This window comes from Coregonus clupeaformis, chromosome 30 (genome assembly GCF_020615455.1).
Source record: "Coregonus clupeaformis isolate EN_2021a chromosome 30, ASM2061545v1, whole genome shotgun sequence".
NCBI lineage: Eukaryota > Metazoa > Chordata > Actinopteri > Salmoniformes > Salmonidae > Coregonus > Coregonus clupeaformis.
In genome coordinates this window covers 39667621-39686668 of record NC_059221.1, presented here as the reverse complement: position 1 = coordinate 39686668, position 19048 = coordinate 39667621, and the positions used below count along the sequence as shown (strand labels likewise).

The following is a 19048-nucleotide window of genomic DNA, read 5'->3' as shown; positions in this document are numbered from 1 at the left end:
TGAAGGTTATATTCTTTCAGCACTGCAACATGCTCTGAACACACCAAACATACAGCTTTCCCATTCAATTCCGTGAATAAATAGGATGACAATTTTTCTTGGAACACTCTGCACTCTCGTCCACTTTTTCTCTTTTTTGACAGAGACATATTGGGGCAATGAGGGTGCTAAAGCACATAATGTTAAAAGTAGAAGCCGTAATAAATATCGCGGGCAAAACAAAGTAGCTCATTGGCTGCACGTGCTTGACCTACTTGCTCTGCCCTGGTATAAACAGTTTGCTTGCTTAACACAATTGCTATTGCGCCATCCAGTGGACGCAATTGGAACAGCAGTTTTTTTTATAGAAAAATTGCAGCGCATTTTTATACTTTACAAAAAAATATATTTTTTGTTTGTTTTTTTCCCAAAATTTTTTTTCTTTTCTTTTTTTTCAAAATCATCTCGCGTGCCGGATTAAACCCGTTTGCGGGCCTGATCCGGTCCGCGGGCCGGACGTTTGACACCCCTGTTGTAAGGTTTTTTCTCTACAGACCAATGTTTTTAACATATCAGTCTCAACATTGTAATTTTCATTATTGGTCTTAAAGGCCTAATGTGTTTGTTTTTTTATACCAATTTCAAATAATTTCTGGGTAACAATTAAGTACCTTACTGTAATAGATTTCCATTAAAATTGACAAAAATAGCTTTTTTAGCAAAAAACTATTTATCAAGCAAGAATTTTGCTTGGACTGTCAGAGTGGGCTGAGTGGGGAGGGGAAAACTGAAAACGAGCATGTTATTGGCAGAGATTTGGAACTCTTTGTTATTGGTCTATTAACCAATTTACCACATGTCGATGTCACCATGTAAAGCTGAAACTACCACCCATGCAAACCTGCTGATTTAGAAGGTCCTGTGTTGATTGTATTTTCAACCTGCAACCACTGTATTGGGAAATAATACTGATCAACTTTTTTTTCACACTTTTACAGTGTTAGTTTCATCAGCTGGTGTACAATATGACATAAAACACAGGAAAAACAGAATTTTGACTCCACTGGGCCTTTTTTAAATCATATTTTTGGGTTTTGATAAAATACTTGATTAAAGTTAAAAATATTTAAATCAGTTATTGATATTGAAATAGTGAAACGCGGGCTTTTAATTTGAAGGTTTCCTCATTGCCATACGATAGTGACATCCTCGTTTGTGCTACTGGCAGAACGAACGTCTGAACTACCCGACCAACATGGAGAGAAAAGGTAATCTTCATAAAGATACAAAAGATTAATCAGTAAGCAATTGTTAATATAATATATTATTAACAAACGTAAATTGATGTCGTTTTTAAAGTTACAGTTCATTATATCAACGTAATCTTATGTACGAAATGTTTTGTGGAACTGCATCTCCTGCTAAACTGAACGCCAGGCACGTATTGGCGCAGCTAGCTAGTATTAACTAGTTAGCACCATCAACCTTGCCCCTACAGACCATTCCTAACTGTGTCCATTTCCTGTGCTATCCATGAAAAAATAATTGAGTAAACGTGGCCGGAATAATGCAACATTTGTACGATTTGCATTAACAGATCTTCAGTGAGTGGTGGTTGCACGAAAGCTGGCTAGCTAACGTTAGCTGGCCAAACATCGCAGTGGCTCTTACTGTTTTTAAAAGAGGACGTTACTGAATATCTTCAACCACTTATGTAATACGGCCACAATTTGATTCGTGTCTGTTTCCTGCGACAATAGCTAGCTAGCTAACAACTGTGGCTAACGTTAATTTATTTGCTACCTTGGCCAGCTTTCAAATGTCTTTGGCTAACTAACTTAGCTAGCTAGCACATAACGTTCCATCCAGTGAGTCACGACATGGAAACATAGCTTCTAAAAGACTAGTTAACCAGTAATGGGATAGTTAGCTAGATATTGAATAAATGTGTTCTTCATTGCATTACAGTTCTAGCACTTCAAGCAAGGAAGAAGAGGGCGAAAGCGAAGAAGTCGAGCAAGAAGTGAGTAATTCTGTAGTGTACTGTTACATAGTTAGCATGTCTCGCTGCACAACCCGTGGCTACATCTGACACAGGTATTTAATTTGACCATAAGCATTGAATGAAGTTTCCGTAGGGTCCTAAAAAGGACTGACTTACTGCGTTGTGGTACAGTATGTCGATGACAGCCACATTACTACTAGACTGCACCTGCGGCAGTTGTACTGATGTCGCAGTACCCGTGATGTCTTATATTTCCCTTTTGTTAAGGTATTGTCAGTTGCCTGTCAGTCAGTACATCCGTTTTCTACCACATACATAAAACCCAGTTAATTATTTATGTAGGCTCAAAGTATATGATATGTTGTAGAAAATGCAATGCATGCATTTGTGTGAAGTTTCTAGAAAGACTTTAGATTGCACCTGTCCTTTGTTTCATGCAGCAGTTGATTCATTATTTGCTTTTGAGTGTGTGTGTGAACTATAACAGCCTCTGGTTTATCTATTCTCTGTAGTCATAGAAGGAATGCAACATATCTGGAAATGTCATGAGCTAATAACATCAATGTTTACATAGTGACACAAACTGCCATCACACCAGTGTATGGTAGCGTGTGCATGTGACCATGGCACATCCAAGGTAGATATGGACATCTGAATGCATAGAGCAGAGCTACTCCTGGGGCGCCAAAGCACTTCTGGGTTTTGTTTCCATCGGATAGTTCATTGGTGTCCCAGGTCTACAGTAAATCAGAAGTGTAACTGGTCTCAAGGGCCAGATTTGAATAGACCCGGCACAGAGTTAAATACAAGTGTTGGTGATTCTTGGGCCTGCCCGGAACAACAGTATACCTCAAAGAATCCTTTAACGCCCATTTTACATGTTATGAATGATGTACATTATTTGAGTAAATCCAGTTATAGAAAGGATTGCGATTTGTTGTGATTTAACCCAACAACAGCCAAGCCAACCCACACTATGCCGTCACACATGGCAGACATCCTTCTGTAGGCCCGGTGTTATGTAATGCCTAGCTTCTGTGCTGCTATTTTAAAACAACAGGAGAATGAAGAAGTCCTCAGCACTGGCCAGCTGAAACATGACATTATGGATGAGGAAAATGCCCTGCCCTTTAAGTTATTATTAGTTAGTCAGTTCCTGCTTTTGCTCAACCTAAACAATGATAAATCATATAATAAAAAATAAATAAAAATAAAAAATAATACATTTTAAGAGCACCTCATCAGACATCTATTGCCAACATAGAAGTGTTTGTCCTCTTTCACAATAATAAATCACATTTTAAACATTACATGAGCAAAATGACTTCGAAATTAATGTTGTCCTTCCAAACAATGGGTTAGCACACTGTACTCATCCTAGGTATATGTGTGAATAACGTTATTTATAGAGGATTGTACAACGGGGTGGGTCTAATCCTGAATGCTGATTGGTTAAAACCGCATTCCAGCCGGTGTCTATTGGCTAAATCTATGACGTTAAAATGCCTATTTCCATCTGACTGCGCAATCCACTGTCTCATCAGTCCAGCCAGGAAATGTATAAACTTGATCTCCACTATAAAAAGCATCTTGACATTATCTCACATTTCTTTTAGACTTACATTTAGTTTTCAACTGTGGAGATTTGTATAAACCTTGCTGTCTGTCTCTCTGACATTTGCAACATTGTTTCTATTGAAATTAGATCTCCAGCTGTCCCATAGTAATGAACGTGTTGGGAGTCGGGACGAGACCGACAGGCATGCAGCTTTTTCTCAGCCAGTCGAAATGAATCAGCATAGTTTTTATGGATATATACAAAGAACTATCAATAGAAAACAGGTAAAAAATGAACTAAGTGCAGCTAGTTTACTGTCTTTCCAGCTTCCGTTTGAAGTGATTGTGTTAACTGTGTTGTTGGCTAGCTCCGCTGAACAACAGTGTCCTGACGAGTGAGCACATTTTCTATGCCAGGCGAAATCATGCATCATTAGCTCATTGTTATGGATGTATCCAAATAATTGTCACTAGAAAACAGCTTAAACAAACGCAAATGCAGCTACTTTGCTGTTATTCTGGCTGCACTTTTTGACGTGACTGAGTTAGCTGTAGTTGGCTAGCTAGCCAGCAAGGGATAAGAACGTTGCCAGCCAGTATGGCAATGGAACATTAGAACGAACAACTGGGTCGCGTCTCTGGCAACCGAACCGATAGAACGAACGACCAGCCGACTTGGGTAGCAACCTTTGATTTGTGTCGGGACTAAATGTTGTGGAAGGATGAAATAGTATGAATAAAATAATAAAAATAAAGTTTTTAATGAAAATATGTAAATCATTATTTGAATACAGTTTAAGTCGGAAGTTTACATACACCTTAGCCAAATACATTTAAACTCAGTTTTTCACAATTCCTGACATTTAATCCTAGTAAAAATTCCCTGTTTTAGGTCAGTTAGGATCACCACTTTATTTTACGAATGTGAAATGTCAGAATAATAGTACAGAGAATTATTTATTTCAGCTTTTATTTATTTCATCACATTCCCAGTGGGTCAGACGTTTACATACACTCAATTAGTATTTGGTAGCATTGCCTTTTAAATTGTTTAACTTGGGTCAAACTTTTTGGGTAGCCTTCCACAAGCTTCCCACAATAAGTTGGGTGAATTTTGGCCCATTCCTCCTGACAGAGCTGGTGTAACTGACTCAGGTTTGTAGGCCTCCTTGCTCGCACACGCTTTTTCAGTTCTGCCCACAAATGTTCTATAGGATTGAGGTCAGGGCTTTGTGATGGCCACTCCAATACCTTGACTTTGTTGTCCTTAAGCCATTTTGGCACAACTTTGGAAGTATGCTTGGGGTCATTGTCCATTTGAAAGACCCATTTGTGACCAAGCTTTAACTTCCTGACTGATGTCTTGAGATGTTGCTTCAATATATCCACATAATTTTCCTTCCTCATGATGCCTTCTATTTTGTGAAGTGCACCAGTCCCTCCTGCAGCAAAGCACCCCCACAGCATTATGCTGTCAGGTTATGTCGATATAGGACTCATTTTACTGTGGCTATAGATAATTTTGTACCTGTTTCCTCCAGCATCTTCACAAGGTCCTTTGCTGTTGTTCTGGGATTGATTTGCACTTTTCGCACCAAAGTACGTTAATCTCTAGGAGACAGAACGCGTCCCCTTCCTGAGCGGTATGGCGGCTGCGTGGTCCCATGGTGTTTATACTTGCGTACTATTGTTTGTACAGATGAACGTGGTACCTTCAGGCGTTTGGAAATTGCTCCCAAGGATGAACCAGACTTGTGGAGGTCTACAATTTCTTTTCTGAGGTCTTGGCTGATTTTTCTTTTGATTTTCCCATGATGCCAAGCAAAGAGGCACTGAGTAAGGTAGGCCTTGAAATACATCCACAGGTACACCTCCAATTGACTCAAATGATGTCAATTAGCCTATCAGAAGCTTCTAAAGCCATGACATCATTTTCTGGAATTTTCCAAGCTGTTTAAAGGCACTGTCAACTTAGTGTATGTAAACTTCTGACTTCAACTGTATGTTGGTAACCCGTTGTATAAAAGTGGGAGTACCCTCGATGCCGGTGTTTGGAGGATATGTTGGCACGGTTTGCCGGCCCGAGACGAATATATCCTCAACACCAGCTTCTCGGGCATTATCACTTAATCATACCATAGCATTGTTGAATACTCATTTCTGATTGGCTTGAAGGGCATTCTAGAGCGTGCATTATTTCCCTATAACGCACATTATATTTCACGGTAGAATTCAATGGCTATAGTTCATTCTTACATGTTCTATGTTTGAGCTGCTTTTGAAAGCAAAAGTCCAATTGAAAATGTTATTGGCATTGTTGAATTCGATTTTCATAATAGCAAGCTAAGAGTGATGGGTTGGTTAGCTAAAGGAGCAAGTCTGTTTGTTTGGTTACCAAGGCAACTACTGTAGCTATTCTAGTAAACTTGCTAGCTACTTCAGTGGATGTTGATCACATTTCTAGAGGGAAATGGGGTGGCAGGTAGCTTAGTGGTTAAGAGCGTTGTGCTAGTAACCGAAAGGTCGCTGGTTCTAATCCCTGAGCCGACTAGGTGAAAAATCTGCCGATGTGCCCTTGAGCAAGGCACTTAAACCTAATTGCTCCTTTAAGTCGCTCTGGATAAGAGCGTCTGCTAAATGACTTAAATGTAAATTATAGCCATGGTATTAAAGGGTTATCAACTTGGGGCTCTATGCGTTCTCTGGAAAATAATGCAACTCATTGGAAGGTCGTTAATTATTTTCCATAGAACGCATTATCCCTTACGTAAGGCTGTCACTCTACTGTGAGACGTCTTGAATGGAAAGGCTAATAGTCCTGGATCGATCAATAATATAATACTTTTAGCAAAAATGTTTATTTTCAATTTACAATCTGTAGAAACAATGAGAATAGAAAGGTTCAGAACTTTTGTAAAACTTCACAGTACAGTTGAAAAATATATGGCAAATAGAAATCCTATATGGATGGTGTTAAGAGATCGATGGGAGGTGTTGAATGAAGCTGAAGGATGGGACTAATAACAACTAACAATAATAACAACAAGATAACTAATAATGTAAAGCATAAGGTGTCCATAATAAGTATATAGGTTATAGGTTGAGAGCTTTTGTGAAAGAGCACAGTTAGAAAGATATGGCATATAGAAGCAAACCGGATGGACATCATGAAAATGATCGGAGAGGTTGAGGGTAGAGGAAGTTCAGGAGTAAAAACAAACAAAATAGAATTATTGTAAAATTGACTGTGTCCATAAAATGTATATAGTATGTATAAGCTGGAAGTAGAGGCCTAAGTGTTCACTAGTTTACTCCAATTAGGGAAGGGGTGGTGGGGTTGGAAAGTAATAAAGGGAAATATATTTTTTTAAAGAATGTATGTATATGTGTGTGTGTGTGTGTATATGTACAGTGGTGTGAAAGTGTTTGCCCCCTTCCTGATTTGTTATTTGTTTGCATGTTTGTCACACTTAAATGTTTCAGATCATTAAACAAATTTAAATATTAGTCAAAGATAACACAAGTAAACACAAAATGCAGTTTTGAAATGAAGGTTGTTATTATTAAGGGAAAACTAAATCCAAACCTACATGGCCCTGTGTGAAAAAGTGTTTGCCCCCCCCTGTTATAACACAACTCAACTGTGGTTTATCACACCTGAGTTCAATGCCTCTAGCCACACCCAGGCCTGATTACTGCCACACCTGTTCTCAATCAAGGAATCACTTAAATAGGACCTGCCTGACAAAGTGAAGTAGAACAAAAGATCCTCAAAAGCTAGACATCATGCCGAGATCCAAAGAAATTCAGGAACAAATGAGAGAGAAAATAATTGAGATCCATCAGTCTGGAAAAGGTTATAAAGCCATTTCTAAAGCTTTGGGACTCCAGTGAACCACAGTGAGAGCCATTATCCACAAATGGCGAAAACATGGAACAGTGGTGAACCTTCCCTGGAGTGGCTGGCTGACCAAATTTACCCTAAGAGCGTAGCGACGACACATCCAAGAGCTCACAAAAGACCCCACAACAACATCCAAAGAGCTGCAGGTCTCACTTGCCTCAGTTAAGGTCAGTGTTCATGACTCCACCTTAGGAAAGAGACTGGGCAAAAATGGCTTGCATGGCAGAGTTCCAAGACGAATACCACTGCTGAGCAAAAATAACATTAAGGCTCGTCTCATTTTTGCCAGAAAACATCTTGATGATCCCCAAGACCTTTGGGAAAATACTTGAACTTTTTGGAAGTTGTGTGTCCCATTACATCTAGCGTAAAAGTTACACCGCATTTCAGAAAAAGAACATCATACCAACAGTAAAATATGGTGGTGGTAGTGTGATGGTCTGGGCCTGTTTTGCTGCTTCAGGACCTGGAAGACTTGCTGTGATAAACGGAACCATGAATTCTGCTGTCTACCAAAAAATCCTGAAGGAGAATGTCCGGCCATCTGTTCGTGACCTCAAGCTGAAGCGAACTTGAGTTCTGCAGCAGGACAATGATCCAAAACACACCAGCAAGTCCACCTCTGAATGGCTGAAGAAAAACAAAATGAAGACTTTGGAGTGGCCTAGTCAAAGTCCTGACCTGAATCCTATTGAGAGAACCTACCTTAAAAAGGCAGTTCATGCTCAAAAACCCTCCAATGTGGCTGAATTACAACAATTCTGCAAAGATGAGTGGGCCAAAATTCCTCCACAGCGCTGTAAAAGACTCATTGCAAGTTATTGCAAACGCTTGATTGCAGTTGTTGCTGCTAAGGGTGGCCCAACCAGTTATTAGGTTGTAGGGGGAAATCACTTTTTCACACAGGGCCATGTGGGTTTGGATTTTGTTTTCCCTTAATAATAACAACCTTCATTTCAAAACTGCATTTTGTGTTTACTTGTGTTATCTTTGACTAATATTAACATTTGTTTGATCTGAAACATTTAAGTGTGACAAACATGCAAACAAATAAGAAATCAGGAAGGGGGCAAACACTTTTTCACACCACTGTATATGTATGTATATGTGTGTGTATATATACGTGTGTGTGTGTGTGTGTGTGTGTACACAGTTGGGAGAACAAGTATTTGATACACTGCCGACTTTGTAGGTTTTCCTACTTACAAAGCATGTAGAGGTCTGTAATTTTTACCATAGGTACACTTCAACTGTGAGAGACGGAATCTAATAAAATGCAAATTAATTACTTAAAAATCATACAATGTGTTTTTCTGGATTTTTGATTCCGTCTCTCACAGTTGAAGTGTACCTATGATAAAAATTACAGACCTCTACATGCTTTGTATGTAGGAAAACCTGCAAAATCGGCAGTGTATCAAATACTTCTCCCCACTGTGTGTGTGTGTGTGTGTGCGAGGGAAAAAAAACATATGGGGCATTGCAGACAATTACGTTGATGGAAGTTACAATCTATCTGCAGTGCTAAAGCTGATCTACCCCCAAAAACAAATAATGAAAAAAAAAAAAAGTCCTGTATTAAATGTTAGTGTAAATCCCATGCAAGTCTCACTCATTTCTGGAAAAAAGTTTTATGTAATGTTATCCCTGGAATTATGGTTATGGAATGGCTAATACTGTGCTGTTTTACAACAAGGGATAATCTTAGTGCTGTTAGTAATATACATTAGTAATAGGTCTACCAGAAATACCAGAATGTTTTTTCTTGTACTATTCTCTGTGAATAAAAATCTATTATTGAAAATAGTTATTCTAATGATTTAAGGAAAGAGAGAAAAGTTGAACACTAAACAGTATCGGTAAATATTGTCAAAGCCTGTGCCAAGTGCTCACGAGAAGGCCTCTAACCATTGTTGTACTTGTCCTCCATCCAGACAGCCAGCCCACCCCAGGGGGTCAGTACCCCTGCAGCAGCCCCAGCCAGAGACCTCTCCCCAGGAGCCAGATGAGCCTGAGGAGATCCTAGGCTCTGATGATGAGGAGCAGGAGGACCCCAATGACTACTGCAAGGGTGAGGGGATGACTGCTGCAAGGGTGAGGGGGGGGTGACTGGTGCACGGGTGACTGGCGCACGGGTGAGGGGGATGACTACTGCAATGGTGGGGGGGGTGCTGCTAGTTCGCAAAGTCAAGCAACTCATTGTATGATTTTTGTAAAAGTAGAATGTTATTTCATTATTAGTCCTAATAATTGTAATATATTAACTTGGGAGCCTACAATAATCGACATGCTTATTTAGGTTGTTTTGGACTTCAAGGGTGAGCCAATGACTCGTTTGAATGATGTTTGCTTTCCTGCTGTCACTAATCTCCCTCTCCTGTGTGTAGGTGGCTACCACCATGTAAAGATAGGAGATCTGTTCAATGGGAGGTACCATGTGATCAGGAAGCTGGGCTGGGGACACTTCTCCACTGTGTGGCTGGCCTGGGACATCCAGTAAGATCACTTCTCATGTCATTGTCTGTGAAGGCCTGAGACTGCATCACACCAGATTCTGATCAACAGATCTTCACAATGCCAGAAGCAGTATTTGTTAAACCTAATTTGTTTGCTGTAATAATCCTATATTGCACAGAATCTTAACATACACTGTCAGCCTGACTGACTGACTGTCTGTTTTGTAGGGTGAAGAGGTTTGTGGCTATGAAGGTGGTGAAGAGTGCAGAGCACTACACAGAGACGGCTGTGGATGAGATCAAACTGCTGAGATCTGTGAGTGCTAACTCCGAGTCAATCATACTGATCGGCCTGACATCAGCCTGATATTTCATTTTCTTCCCTCCCTTTGTTCTCCTTTCAGACATTTGTTCTGATACATTTTTTATTTCCTGGGTTTTTGTGGTTCGTAGGTGAGAAACACAGACCCTGACGACCCCAAGAGGGAAATGGTGGTCCAGCTACTGGATGACTTCAAGATCTCCGGCATCAACGGGACTCATGTGTGCATGGTGTTTGAGGTGCTGGGGTACCACCTACTGAAGTGGATCATCAAGTCCAACTACCAGGGCCTTCCTCTGCCTTGCGTCAAGAGCATTATAAGACAGGTAATGACACATGGCGTAGTCCTCATACCTTGGCTATCCAAACCTAATCCTATGTCTTGTTGCTGATCAGGATTGGGGTCAATTCCATATCAATTCAGCAAGTAAACTGAGATTCCTTATTTCCTAATTGAAAAGCAATGAATTAAAATGGAATTGGCCCCAACCCTGCTGCTGATCCTTCACCTCATTGACCTTGCAAAGATTAATTAAAAAACTTTCAGTCCCATAAAAAAAATTAAATAAAAAATCTTACTAATCTACTTAAACTATCCCAGGGTGTCTGGCTAAAGTGAAATTGATGTCCAGACTTCTTTGACTAATGAACGAGATGGATGGCAATATGGCACTAGTGTTACCCCGGGTGTTTCTGCAGGTCCTCCAGGGGCTGGACTATCTTCACACCAAGTGTAAAATCATCCACACGGACATCAAGCCAGAGAACATCCTGTTGACGGTGAATGAGCCGTACGTGAGGAGGCTGGCGGCGGAGGCTACAGAGTGGCAGAAAGCAGGGGCTCCCCCCCCCTCAGGGTCCGCAGGTAGGGGTTAAGTCCATGCACTGCGCCCATACACGCCGCGTGCAGATGCAGACACGGCGCGACACCAGCACTCGTGCAAAAGTTCACCAAAATATGAATTGTGGTGTAAAGCAGAATGTTGACTTGGCTCTGTTCTCTCTTCAGTCAGCACAGCTCCAGCTCCAAAAGCAGTAAGTCTCCCCTTTTCACTCATTGTCTCTGCTAACAATTTTAGCCATTCAGTGTTGCTGTGCTGCTGCAGCCACAACCAGTAGTGTTGTATTCAGTAAACCCTGTTGACTCCTGTCTGGCCTGCTTCCTCTTCCTCTCCAGATGACCAAAATGTCCAAGAACAAGAAGAAGAAGTTAAAGAAGAAGCAGAAGCGTCAGGCGGAGCTGTTGGAGAAATGCATTCTGGATCTGGAGGAGATGGAGAAGGCTCCGGGGAGGGAGGAGGAGGAGGATGAAGAGGAGGAGGACCCAGAGTCTCCCGTCTCTCCCAAGTCGGAGCGGCAATATTGTGCTCCTCTCAGACAGATCTCCTTACAGGAAGTAGCCATCCAAGACACAGCAGGTGACTTTCTGGAATTCAATTCAATACAACTTTATTGTCCCTCAAGGGGACGTTAGTATTTTTTAATCATGGGCCTGGAGATCCACACTGAGTTGTACAGATTTTTCCTCAACACAGCACTGATGCACCTGATTCAACTAATCTACTAATTATCAAGTGTTTGATTAGTTGAACCAGCTGAGCTGGGACCAAAGCCTACACACCCAGTGGGTCTCCAAGATTAGGATTAAGAACAACACAGAATTAGACTAATTAGAAGGAAACTACTAGTCCAGCCTCCTACTAGATCTAATGTTATTTTCTCATATACCCAGAGTGCATTGCGGGTGCGGAGGTGAACTGTAACGGCCTTCATCCTGAGGAAGAGGAGGATGGAACGGAAGAGAAGAAAGCAGAGTGGAGAGAGCATGACCAACACAACGGTAACGCAGACCAAACAGTGGATCGCTCTCTTCTTCAGCCCGTGTGTAACGGCCTGGTGTCCCCGGGAACAGAGGAGCCTGACACCCCAGAGAGTGGAGCTCTGACCAGGAAGATGGCTGAGACTGAAATAAAGACAAAAGCGTCCGAGACTGAGACAACAAGCTTTAGTGGCCGGGAGGAGGGGGAGCTATCGCCAGAGGAGGAGGAGAAGAATCAGGAAAGGAGTCGAGTGGAAGTCACAGAGGAGGCGCAGGACAGGAGTCGTGGGGAGAAGGAGGCCACAGAGGAGGTGTTGGAGAACGTCCAGTATGGAGGAGAACAGGAGAGTCTGAAGGATGGTGAGTAGACAGGACGGTGAGTACACAGTCATGATGTTGAGAACACGGGTATCAGATATCTCTGTCTTAAACAGGTGGATTTTGTTGGGGATTTTGGATGATTATGCTAATTAGATGTAGGTGCGGGCGTCGACTCTAGTGCAGTACGTTGTTGTATTCCTTTTATTTGACAGTCAGATCAGTGTTGAAATGGTTGGTTGCTGAGTTTCTCTCTCTCTCTCTCTCTCGCTCTCGATGCAGCCAAACTAGCAGCAGGGAACCTCCTGGTGAACCCCCTGGAGCCACTCAACGCAGACAGACTGAAGGTCAAGATAGCAGACCTGGGGAACGCCTGCTGGGTGGTGAGTATCTGTGTGCAGATGACCTAAGGGATTTCCTGCTTAAGTCTTCCCGGCATTCATGTCGCCCACCTGCTTGGTTGAGCTTGCCAATGGAATAATCCCAAAAGTCTAAACTCCGCCCCAGCTGCCACTCCATGCAGGCTCAATCAAACGTGGAAAGTATTCAAAAAGAAAAACACTATTTGAACCCAGTTCTGCAATAGCAATGTCATTGACCTGTCTCCATCTCACCCCTTTCTCTCTCCTCCGCAGCACAAGCACTTTACAGAAGACATCCAGACGAGACAGTACCGTTCTGTAGAGGTGCTCATAGGGTCGGGCTACAATACACCAGCCGACATATGGAGCACAGCCTGCATGGTAAGCCTGGACAACTGAAAACCACTTACACACTTTACATTCAAATAAAACCAACATTTTAAAACCAGTAAATAAAGGAACGTAGAAGGGATTCAAAAAGGAGATCCTGTTTAGAATGCCTGACAAGATCCTCCTCCCTACAGTACAGTGTCTGCTTCCTTCCTTTGTTGTTTATTGTCCTTTCCTTCTCTGCAGGCATTTGAGCTAGCCACAGGGGACTACTTGTTTGAGCCCCATTCCGGGGAAGATTACGCCAGGGACGAAGGTAGTTATGCATCCGCTTGTTCTTCTGCTTGATTTGAATATATGTATAGTAGTCTACTTTTAGAAGGTTGCCTCTGTTCTAATCTTGCGTACTTGATTCTAATAATTAGCTGGTTGGTTGATCAGCTGAATCAGTTTAGTTACAACTGGGGTTGGAGTGAAAACCTACGGGAGGGTAGCTCTCCAGGAACAGGGTTGGAGTGAACCTACGGGAGGGTAGCTCTCCAGGAACAGGGTTGGAGTGAACCTACGGGAGGGTAGCTCTCCAGGAACAGGGTTGGAGTGAACCTACGGGAGGGTAGCTCTCCAGGAACAGGGTTGGAGTGAACCTACGGGAGGGTAGCTCTCCAGGAACAGGGTTGGAGTGAACCTACGGGAGGGTAGCTCTCCAGGAACAGGGTTGGAGTGAACCTACGGGAGGGTAGCTCTCCAGGAACAGGGTTGGAGTGAACCTCCCGAAATACGGGAGGGTAGCTCTCCAGGAACAGGGTTGGAGTGAACCTACGGGAGGGTAGCTCTCCAGGAACAGGGTTGGAGTGAACCTACGGGAGGGTAGCTCTCCAGGAACAGGGTTGGAGTGAACCTACGGGAGGGTAGCTCTCCAGGAACAGGGTTGGAGTGAACCTACGGGAGGGTAGCTCTCCAGGAACAGGGTTGGAGTGAACCTACAGGAGGGCCTCCTGAGTGGCACAGCAGTCTAAGGCACTGCATCACAGTGTCGCGGCGTCACTACTGCCTGGGGTTCGATCCCAGGCTGTGTCATTACCGGCCGTGACCGTGAGTCCAGTAGGGCGGCGCACAATTGGCCCAGCGTCGTCCGGTTTATGGGAGGGTTTGGCCGGGGGTGCTTTACTTGGCTCATCGCGCTCTAGCGACTCCTTGTGGCGGGCCGGGTGCCTGCAGGCTGACTGCGGTCGTCAGTTGAACAGTGTTTCCTCCGACACATTGTTGCAGCTGGCTCCCGGGTTAAGCGAGCTGGTGTTAAGAAGCACGGTTTGGCGTGTCATGTTTCAGAGGACGCGTGACTCGACCTTCGCCTCTCCCGAGCCTGTTGGGGAGTTCCAGTGATGAGACAAGATCATGATCACGTAATTGGGTAGAAAAATGACAATATAAAAACTACGGGAGTGTGGCTCTCCAGGAACAGGTTTGGAGAGCACTGGCATACAGAGAAGAGCTATTTTGGATTGGTGACGTTAACTGTTTGCATACTGTGAAAAACCTTCCAAAATATGAATAGGTTTTCATTCAATCTCTTATCACTTTTGGGTTTGAGTTGGTCCTAAATATTTATAAATGTATTAATGATTAAAAACCAACAGTTATGCTTTTTGCAGTAGGCGGTGTGTGCATTCGATGGTACAATACTGTGCAATGTGTTTGATGGTACAATATTGATTAGTAGTCTAGTTGACAATAAACGGTGCAGTCTGTGCTACTCCATTAGTGATTTTAATTACCGTATTTTCCGCACTATAAGGCGCACTTAAAAGCCTTTCATTTTCTCAAAAAACAACAGTGCGCCTTATAATCCGGAGCACCTTATATATGGATCAATTGGTTGATCCATACTGGTTGTACACGGCGCTCAAGGCGCTGTGTCAAAATGTTTCAGTATGAAAAACCAATAAAAACAATGTAATAATAATGAAATGTTTCAGTACGACTGGTAAACTACAAAGCCGCACCGCTTGCAGCATTACAGCTACCGTAGTCAGTAAACACCGGTACTGTGCTTACTCACAGTCCCACACCACTTGTGTGTACTATAAAGACCCCAAAATTGTTGTCAGAACGCTTAATAAAGTTTGACTTTATCTGACTGTTTTGTTGACATTCCCTTTAGCACAGCTCCATCTAGTGGATGCATAACGCAACCCCAGTCAAACGTTTGACTGCAGTATCTTCTATTCTATGCGCCTTATAATCCGGTGCGCCCTATATATGAAAACAGTTCTAAAATAGGCCATTCATTGAAGGTGCGCCTTATAATCCGGTGCGCCTTATAGTGCGGAAAATACGGTAGTTTAATAGCCATCTGGATACACTTGTTATCGCATATGTCAGCTAGCCTGGGCCTATGTATTACTGTAGCCAACTGTTCTGTCATTGTCATGCCATACATTAATAGAAGAGAAGGAATTGTTGGCTTACAGCACGTCGTACCTGCCTATATGTCAGCTATAGTCAATCTTCAAGGGCCAGTTTCCCGGATATTTTAAGCCTAGTCTTGGACTGAAAAGCATGTTCAGCTGAGATTTTCCATTGAAAGTGCTTTACCCACAACCCTGGCGTTGCAAACGCCATGCTCTACCAACTGAGCTACATCCCCTGCCGGCCATTCCCTCCCCTACCCTGGACGACGCTGGGCCAATTGTGTGCCGCCCCATGGGTCTCCCGGTCGCGGCCGGCTACGACAGAGCCTGGATTCGAACCAGGATCTCTAGTGGCACAGCTAGCACTGCAATGCAGCACCTTAGACCATTGTGCCACTCCAAATAAAAGGGATTATACACTCCAAATAAAAGGGATTGTACACTCCAAATAAAAGGGATTATACACTCCAAATAAAAGGGATTGTACACTCCAAATAAAAGGGATTATACACTCCAAATTAAAGGGATTATACACTCCAAATAAAAGGGGTTATACACTCCAAATAAAAGGTTTATGCACTCCAAATAAAAGGGGTTATACACTCCAAATAAAAGGGATTATACACCCCAAATAAAAGGGATTATACACCCCAAATAAAAGGGATTATACACTCCAAATAAAAGGGATTATACACTCCAAATAAAAGGGATTATACACTCCAAATAAAAGGGGTTGTACACCCCAAATAAAATGGATTATACACTCCAAATAAAAGGGGTTGTACACCCCAAATAAAAGGGATTATACACTCCAAATAAAAGGGGTTGTACACCCCAAATAAAAGGGATTATACACTCCAAATAAAAGGGATTGTACACTCCAAATAAAAGGGATTATACACTCCAAATAAAAGGGATTGTACACTCCAAATAAAAGGGATTATACACTCCAAATAAAAGGGATTATACACTCCAAATAAAAGGGATTGTACACTCCAAATAAAAGGGGTTATACACTCCAAATAAAATGGGTTATACACCCCAAATAAAAGGGATTATACACCCCAAATAAAAGGGATTATACACTCCAAATAAAAGGGATTATACACTCCAAATAAAAGGGATTATACACTCCAAATAAAAGGGGTTGTACACCCCAAATAAAATTGATTATACACTCCAAATAAAAGGGGTTGTACACCCCAAATAAAAGGGGTTATACACTCCAAATAAAAGGGGTTATACACTCCAAATAAAAGGGGTTATACACCTCCAAATAAAAGGGATTATACACCTCCAAATAAAAGGGATTATACACTCCAAATAAAAGGGGTTATACACCTCCAAATAAAAGGGATTATACACCTCCAAATAAAAGGGATTATACACTCCAAATAAAAGGGGTTGTACACCCCAAATAAAAGGCGGGTTCCTCTAAGTGCTGTCAGATTGACCCCTACACCCAGGGGGGGCTTGTGATTGCCGCACGAAGTCTGATGAATCTGTCGTTTGTCTCGTCCTCCCCTCTTCTCTTCTCCCTCTTTTTTTGCTCTTGTTTTTTTGTCTGAGCAGACCATATTGCATTGATCATTGAGCTGCTGGGGCAAGTCCCACACAAACTCATAACGGCTGGGAAATATTCCAAGGATTTTTTCACCAAGAAAGGTAAAGCAATGTGGTTATGTAAAGTTTTTAAATGAAGACCTATCACACCTTTTGTTGTAAACACAAACATCTGTGCGTGTATTTCACAGTGCCAATCTTTTTTATTTTCTTGTATGCTGTCATTTAAAGGAAAGCTTTAGTAACAGTCTTGAGTGATGTGTGTGTGTGTCATGGTGGTGAGTCTTGTCATGTTAGTGTGCTGTGGTGATGTGAAACGCTGTCTCTGACTGACTGACTGCCGTCTGTCTCTCTGTCTAACCCTTCTACCTTTCTCTGTGAGGCTGACTGTGCCGTCTGTCTCTAACACTTCTCTTCCCTAGGTGACCTGAAGCACATCACCAAGCTGAAGCCGTGGGGGTTACTAGAGGTGCTGCAGGATAAGTACGAGTGGCCCAAAGAGGAGGCTGATTGTTTCGCTGACTTCCTCCTCCCCATGCTGGAGCTGGTACCAGAGAAGAGGGCCACGGCCGCAGACTGCCTGCGCCACCCCTGGATCGCCCCACAGTGACTGCCTCCAGTACTGCAATGCAAAATACCCTGGGGCCTGTTCAGTAGGCAAACGTTTTTGAATGTTGCAGCTAATTTGAATGACTGGAGCTGACATGACTAGTTTTTCTACTTGTCATAGAGGCATGTTTGTTCTACAGTAAGGAGTTCTATCTGAGCGTTCCGTAACGTTTTGCCCTGCTGAATGCGGCCCGTGATGGAACAGTCCAACCGCTGCGACGTAAAACCCTGGGGCTATGTTCAGGAGCATGTAATGTTACTGAACGTTCGGATGAAAATGTATGGCGTCGAACAGATATATGATCATCTGTCAGATAGAATAGGGAATCGTGTCGGCTCTTTTCATTACATTTCTATCTGCAATGTTACATTTGACATTTTAGTCGTTTAGCAGACGTTGTTATCCAGAGGGGACCGTAAGAGTGTCGGCTAAACCAGTGGTTCCCAACTCCAGTCCTCCAGTACCCCTAACAGCACACGTTATTATTGTAGCCCTGGACAAACACACCTGGTGCAACTCTTTGAGGGCTTGATGATTAGTTGAATCAGGTGTGCTTATCTGGGGCTACAACTAGAATGTGTACAGTTGTGGATACTGGAGGACTGGAGTTGGGGAAACACTGTGCTAAATGACTAAAATGTAAAAGTAGTGTTTCACGTCCCTGAATTACATCCCTAGATGTATGCCCTCCAGTGGCGGCATCCGGCCACTGCGACGCAAATTTAAACATCTTACAAGAGACTTGTTGCAACAGATCACTTTCCAATTGAAGCGTCTGAGATGATTATTTATTTCTGTTTTGGTTTGTGTTCTTACATTTTTGTCATCATCCATCATCATCATCATCATCATCAAGGAGGAATACGTCTTTGTTTCTCCTTTTTTATTTCATTGTTGATGGTGTTTAAAGAAGCTACTAGGCAACATTGGTTTATGGTCAATCATTTTGGTGGTCCATAATTCTGTGCTCCGTACACTTCTCACCCATATACACTATATATACAAAGTATGTGGACCCACCACTTCAAATTAGTGGATTGGGCTTATTTCAGCCACACCCGTTGTTGACTGGTGTATAAAGTCGAGCACACAGCCATGCAATCTCCATAGACAAACATTGGCAGTAGAATGGCATTACTGAAGAGCTCAGTGACTTTCAATGTGGCACCGTCATAGGATGCCACCTTTCCAACAAGTCAGTTCGTCAAATTTCTGCCCTGCTAGAGCTGCCCCCGGTCAACTGTAAGTGCTGTTATTGTGAAGTGGAAACATCTAGGAGCAACAACAGCTCAGCTGCTAAGCGGTAGGCCACACAAGCTCTCAGAACGGGACCACTGAGTGCTGAAGCGCGTAAAAATCGTCTGTCCTCGGTTGCAACACTCACTGCCGAGTTCCAAACTGCCTCTGGAAGC

The 19048-nt window shown here is 42.6% G+C and overlaps 1 protein-coding gene across 1 annotated transcript; it reads left to right on the top strand.

The window, feature by feature from the left end:
- The first annotated feature begins 1189 nt into the window (after window positions 1-1189).
- On the top strand, window positions 1190-18697 carry LOC121546110 (SRSF protein kinase 1). The gene is made up of 15 exons (XM_041857136.2): window positions 1190-1247; window positions 1948-2002; window positions 9380-9516; window positions 9833-9941; window positions 10130-10217; window positions 10355-10549; window positions 10923-11088; window positions 11233-11258; window positions 11401-11641; window positions 11956-12402; window positions 12643-12743; window positions 12996-13103; window positions 13299-13368; window positions 17036-17128; window positions 17449-18697. Exons 1-15 carry the CDS (start codon window positions 1235-1237, stop codon window positions 17634-17636), a joined length of 2037 nt encoding a protein of 678 aa, XP_041713070.2. The 5' UTR covers window positions 1190-1234; the 3' UTR covers window positions 17637-18697.
- Window positions 18698-19048: the final 351 nt, after the last annotated feature.

Excerpts from the sequence above, each read along its gene's own strand:
- LOC121546110 (XM_041857136.2), top strand. Across the intron at positions 10,218-10,354 it reads AGATCAAACTGCTGAGATCT|GTGAGAAACACAGACCCTGA; the intron begins GTGAGTGCTAAC and ends TGTGGTTCGTAG. Across the intron at positions 11,259-11,400 it reads CAGCTCCAGCTCCAAAAGCA|ATGACCAAAATGTCCAAGAA; the intron begins GTAAGTCTCCCC and ends CTTCCTCTCCAG.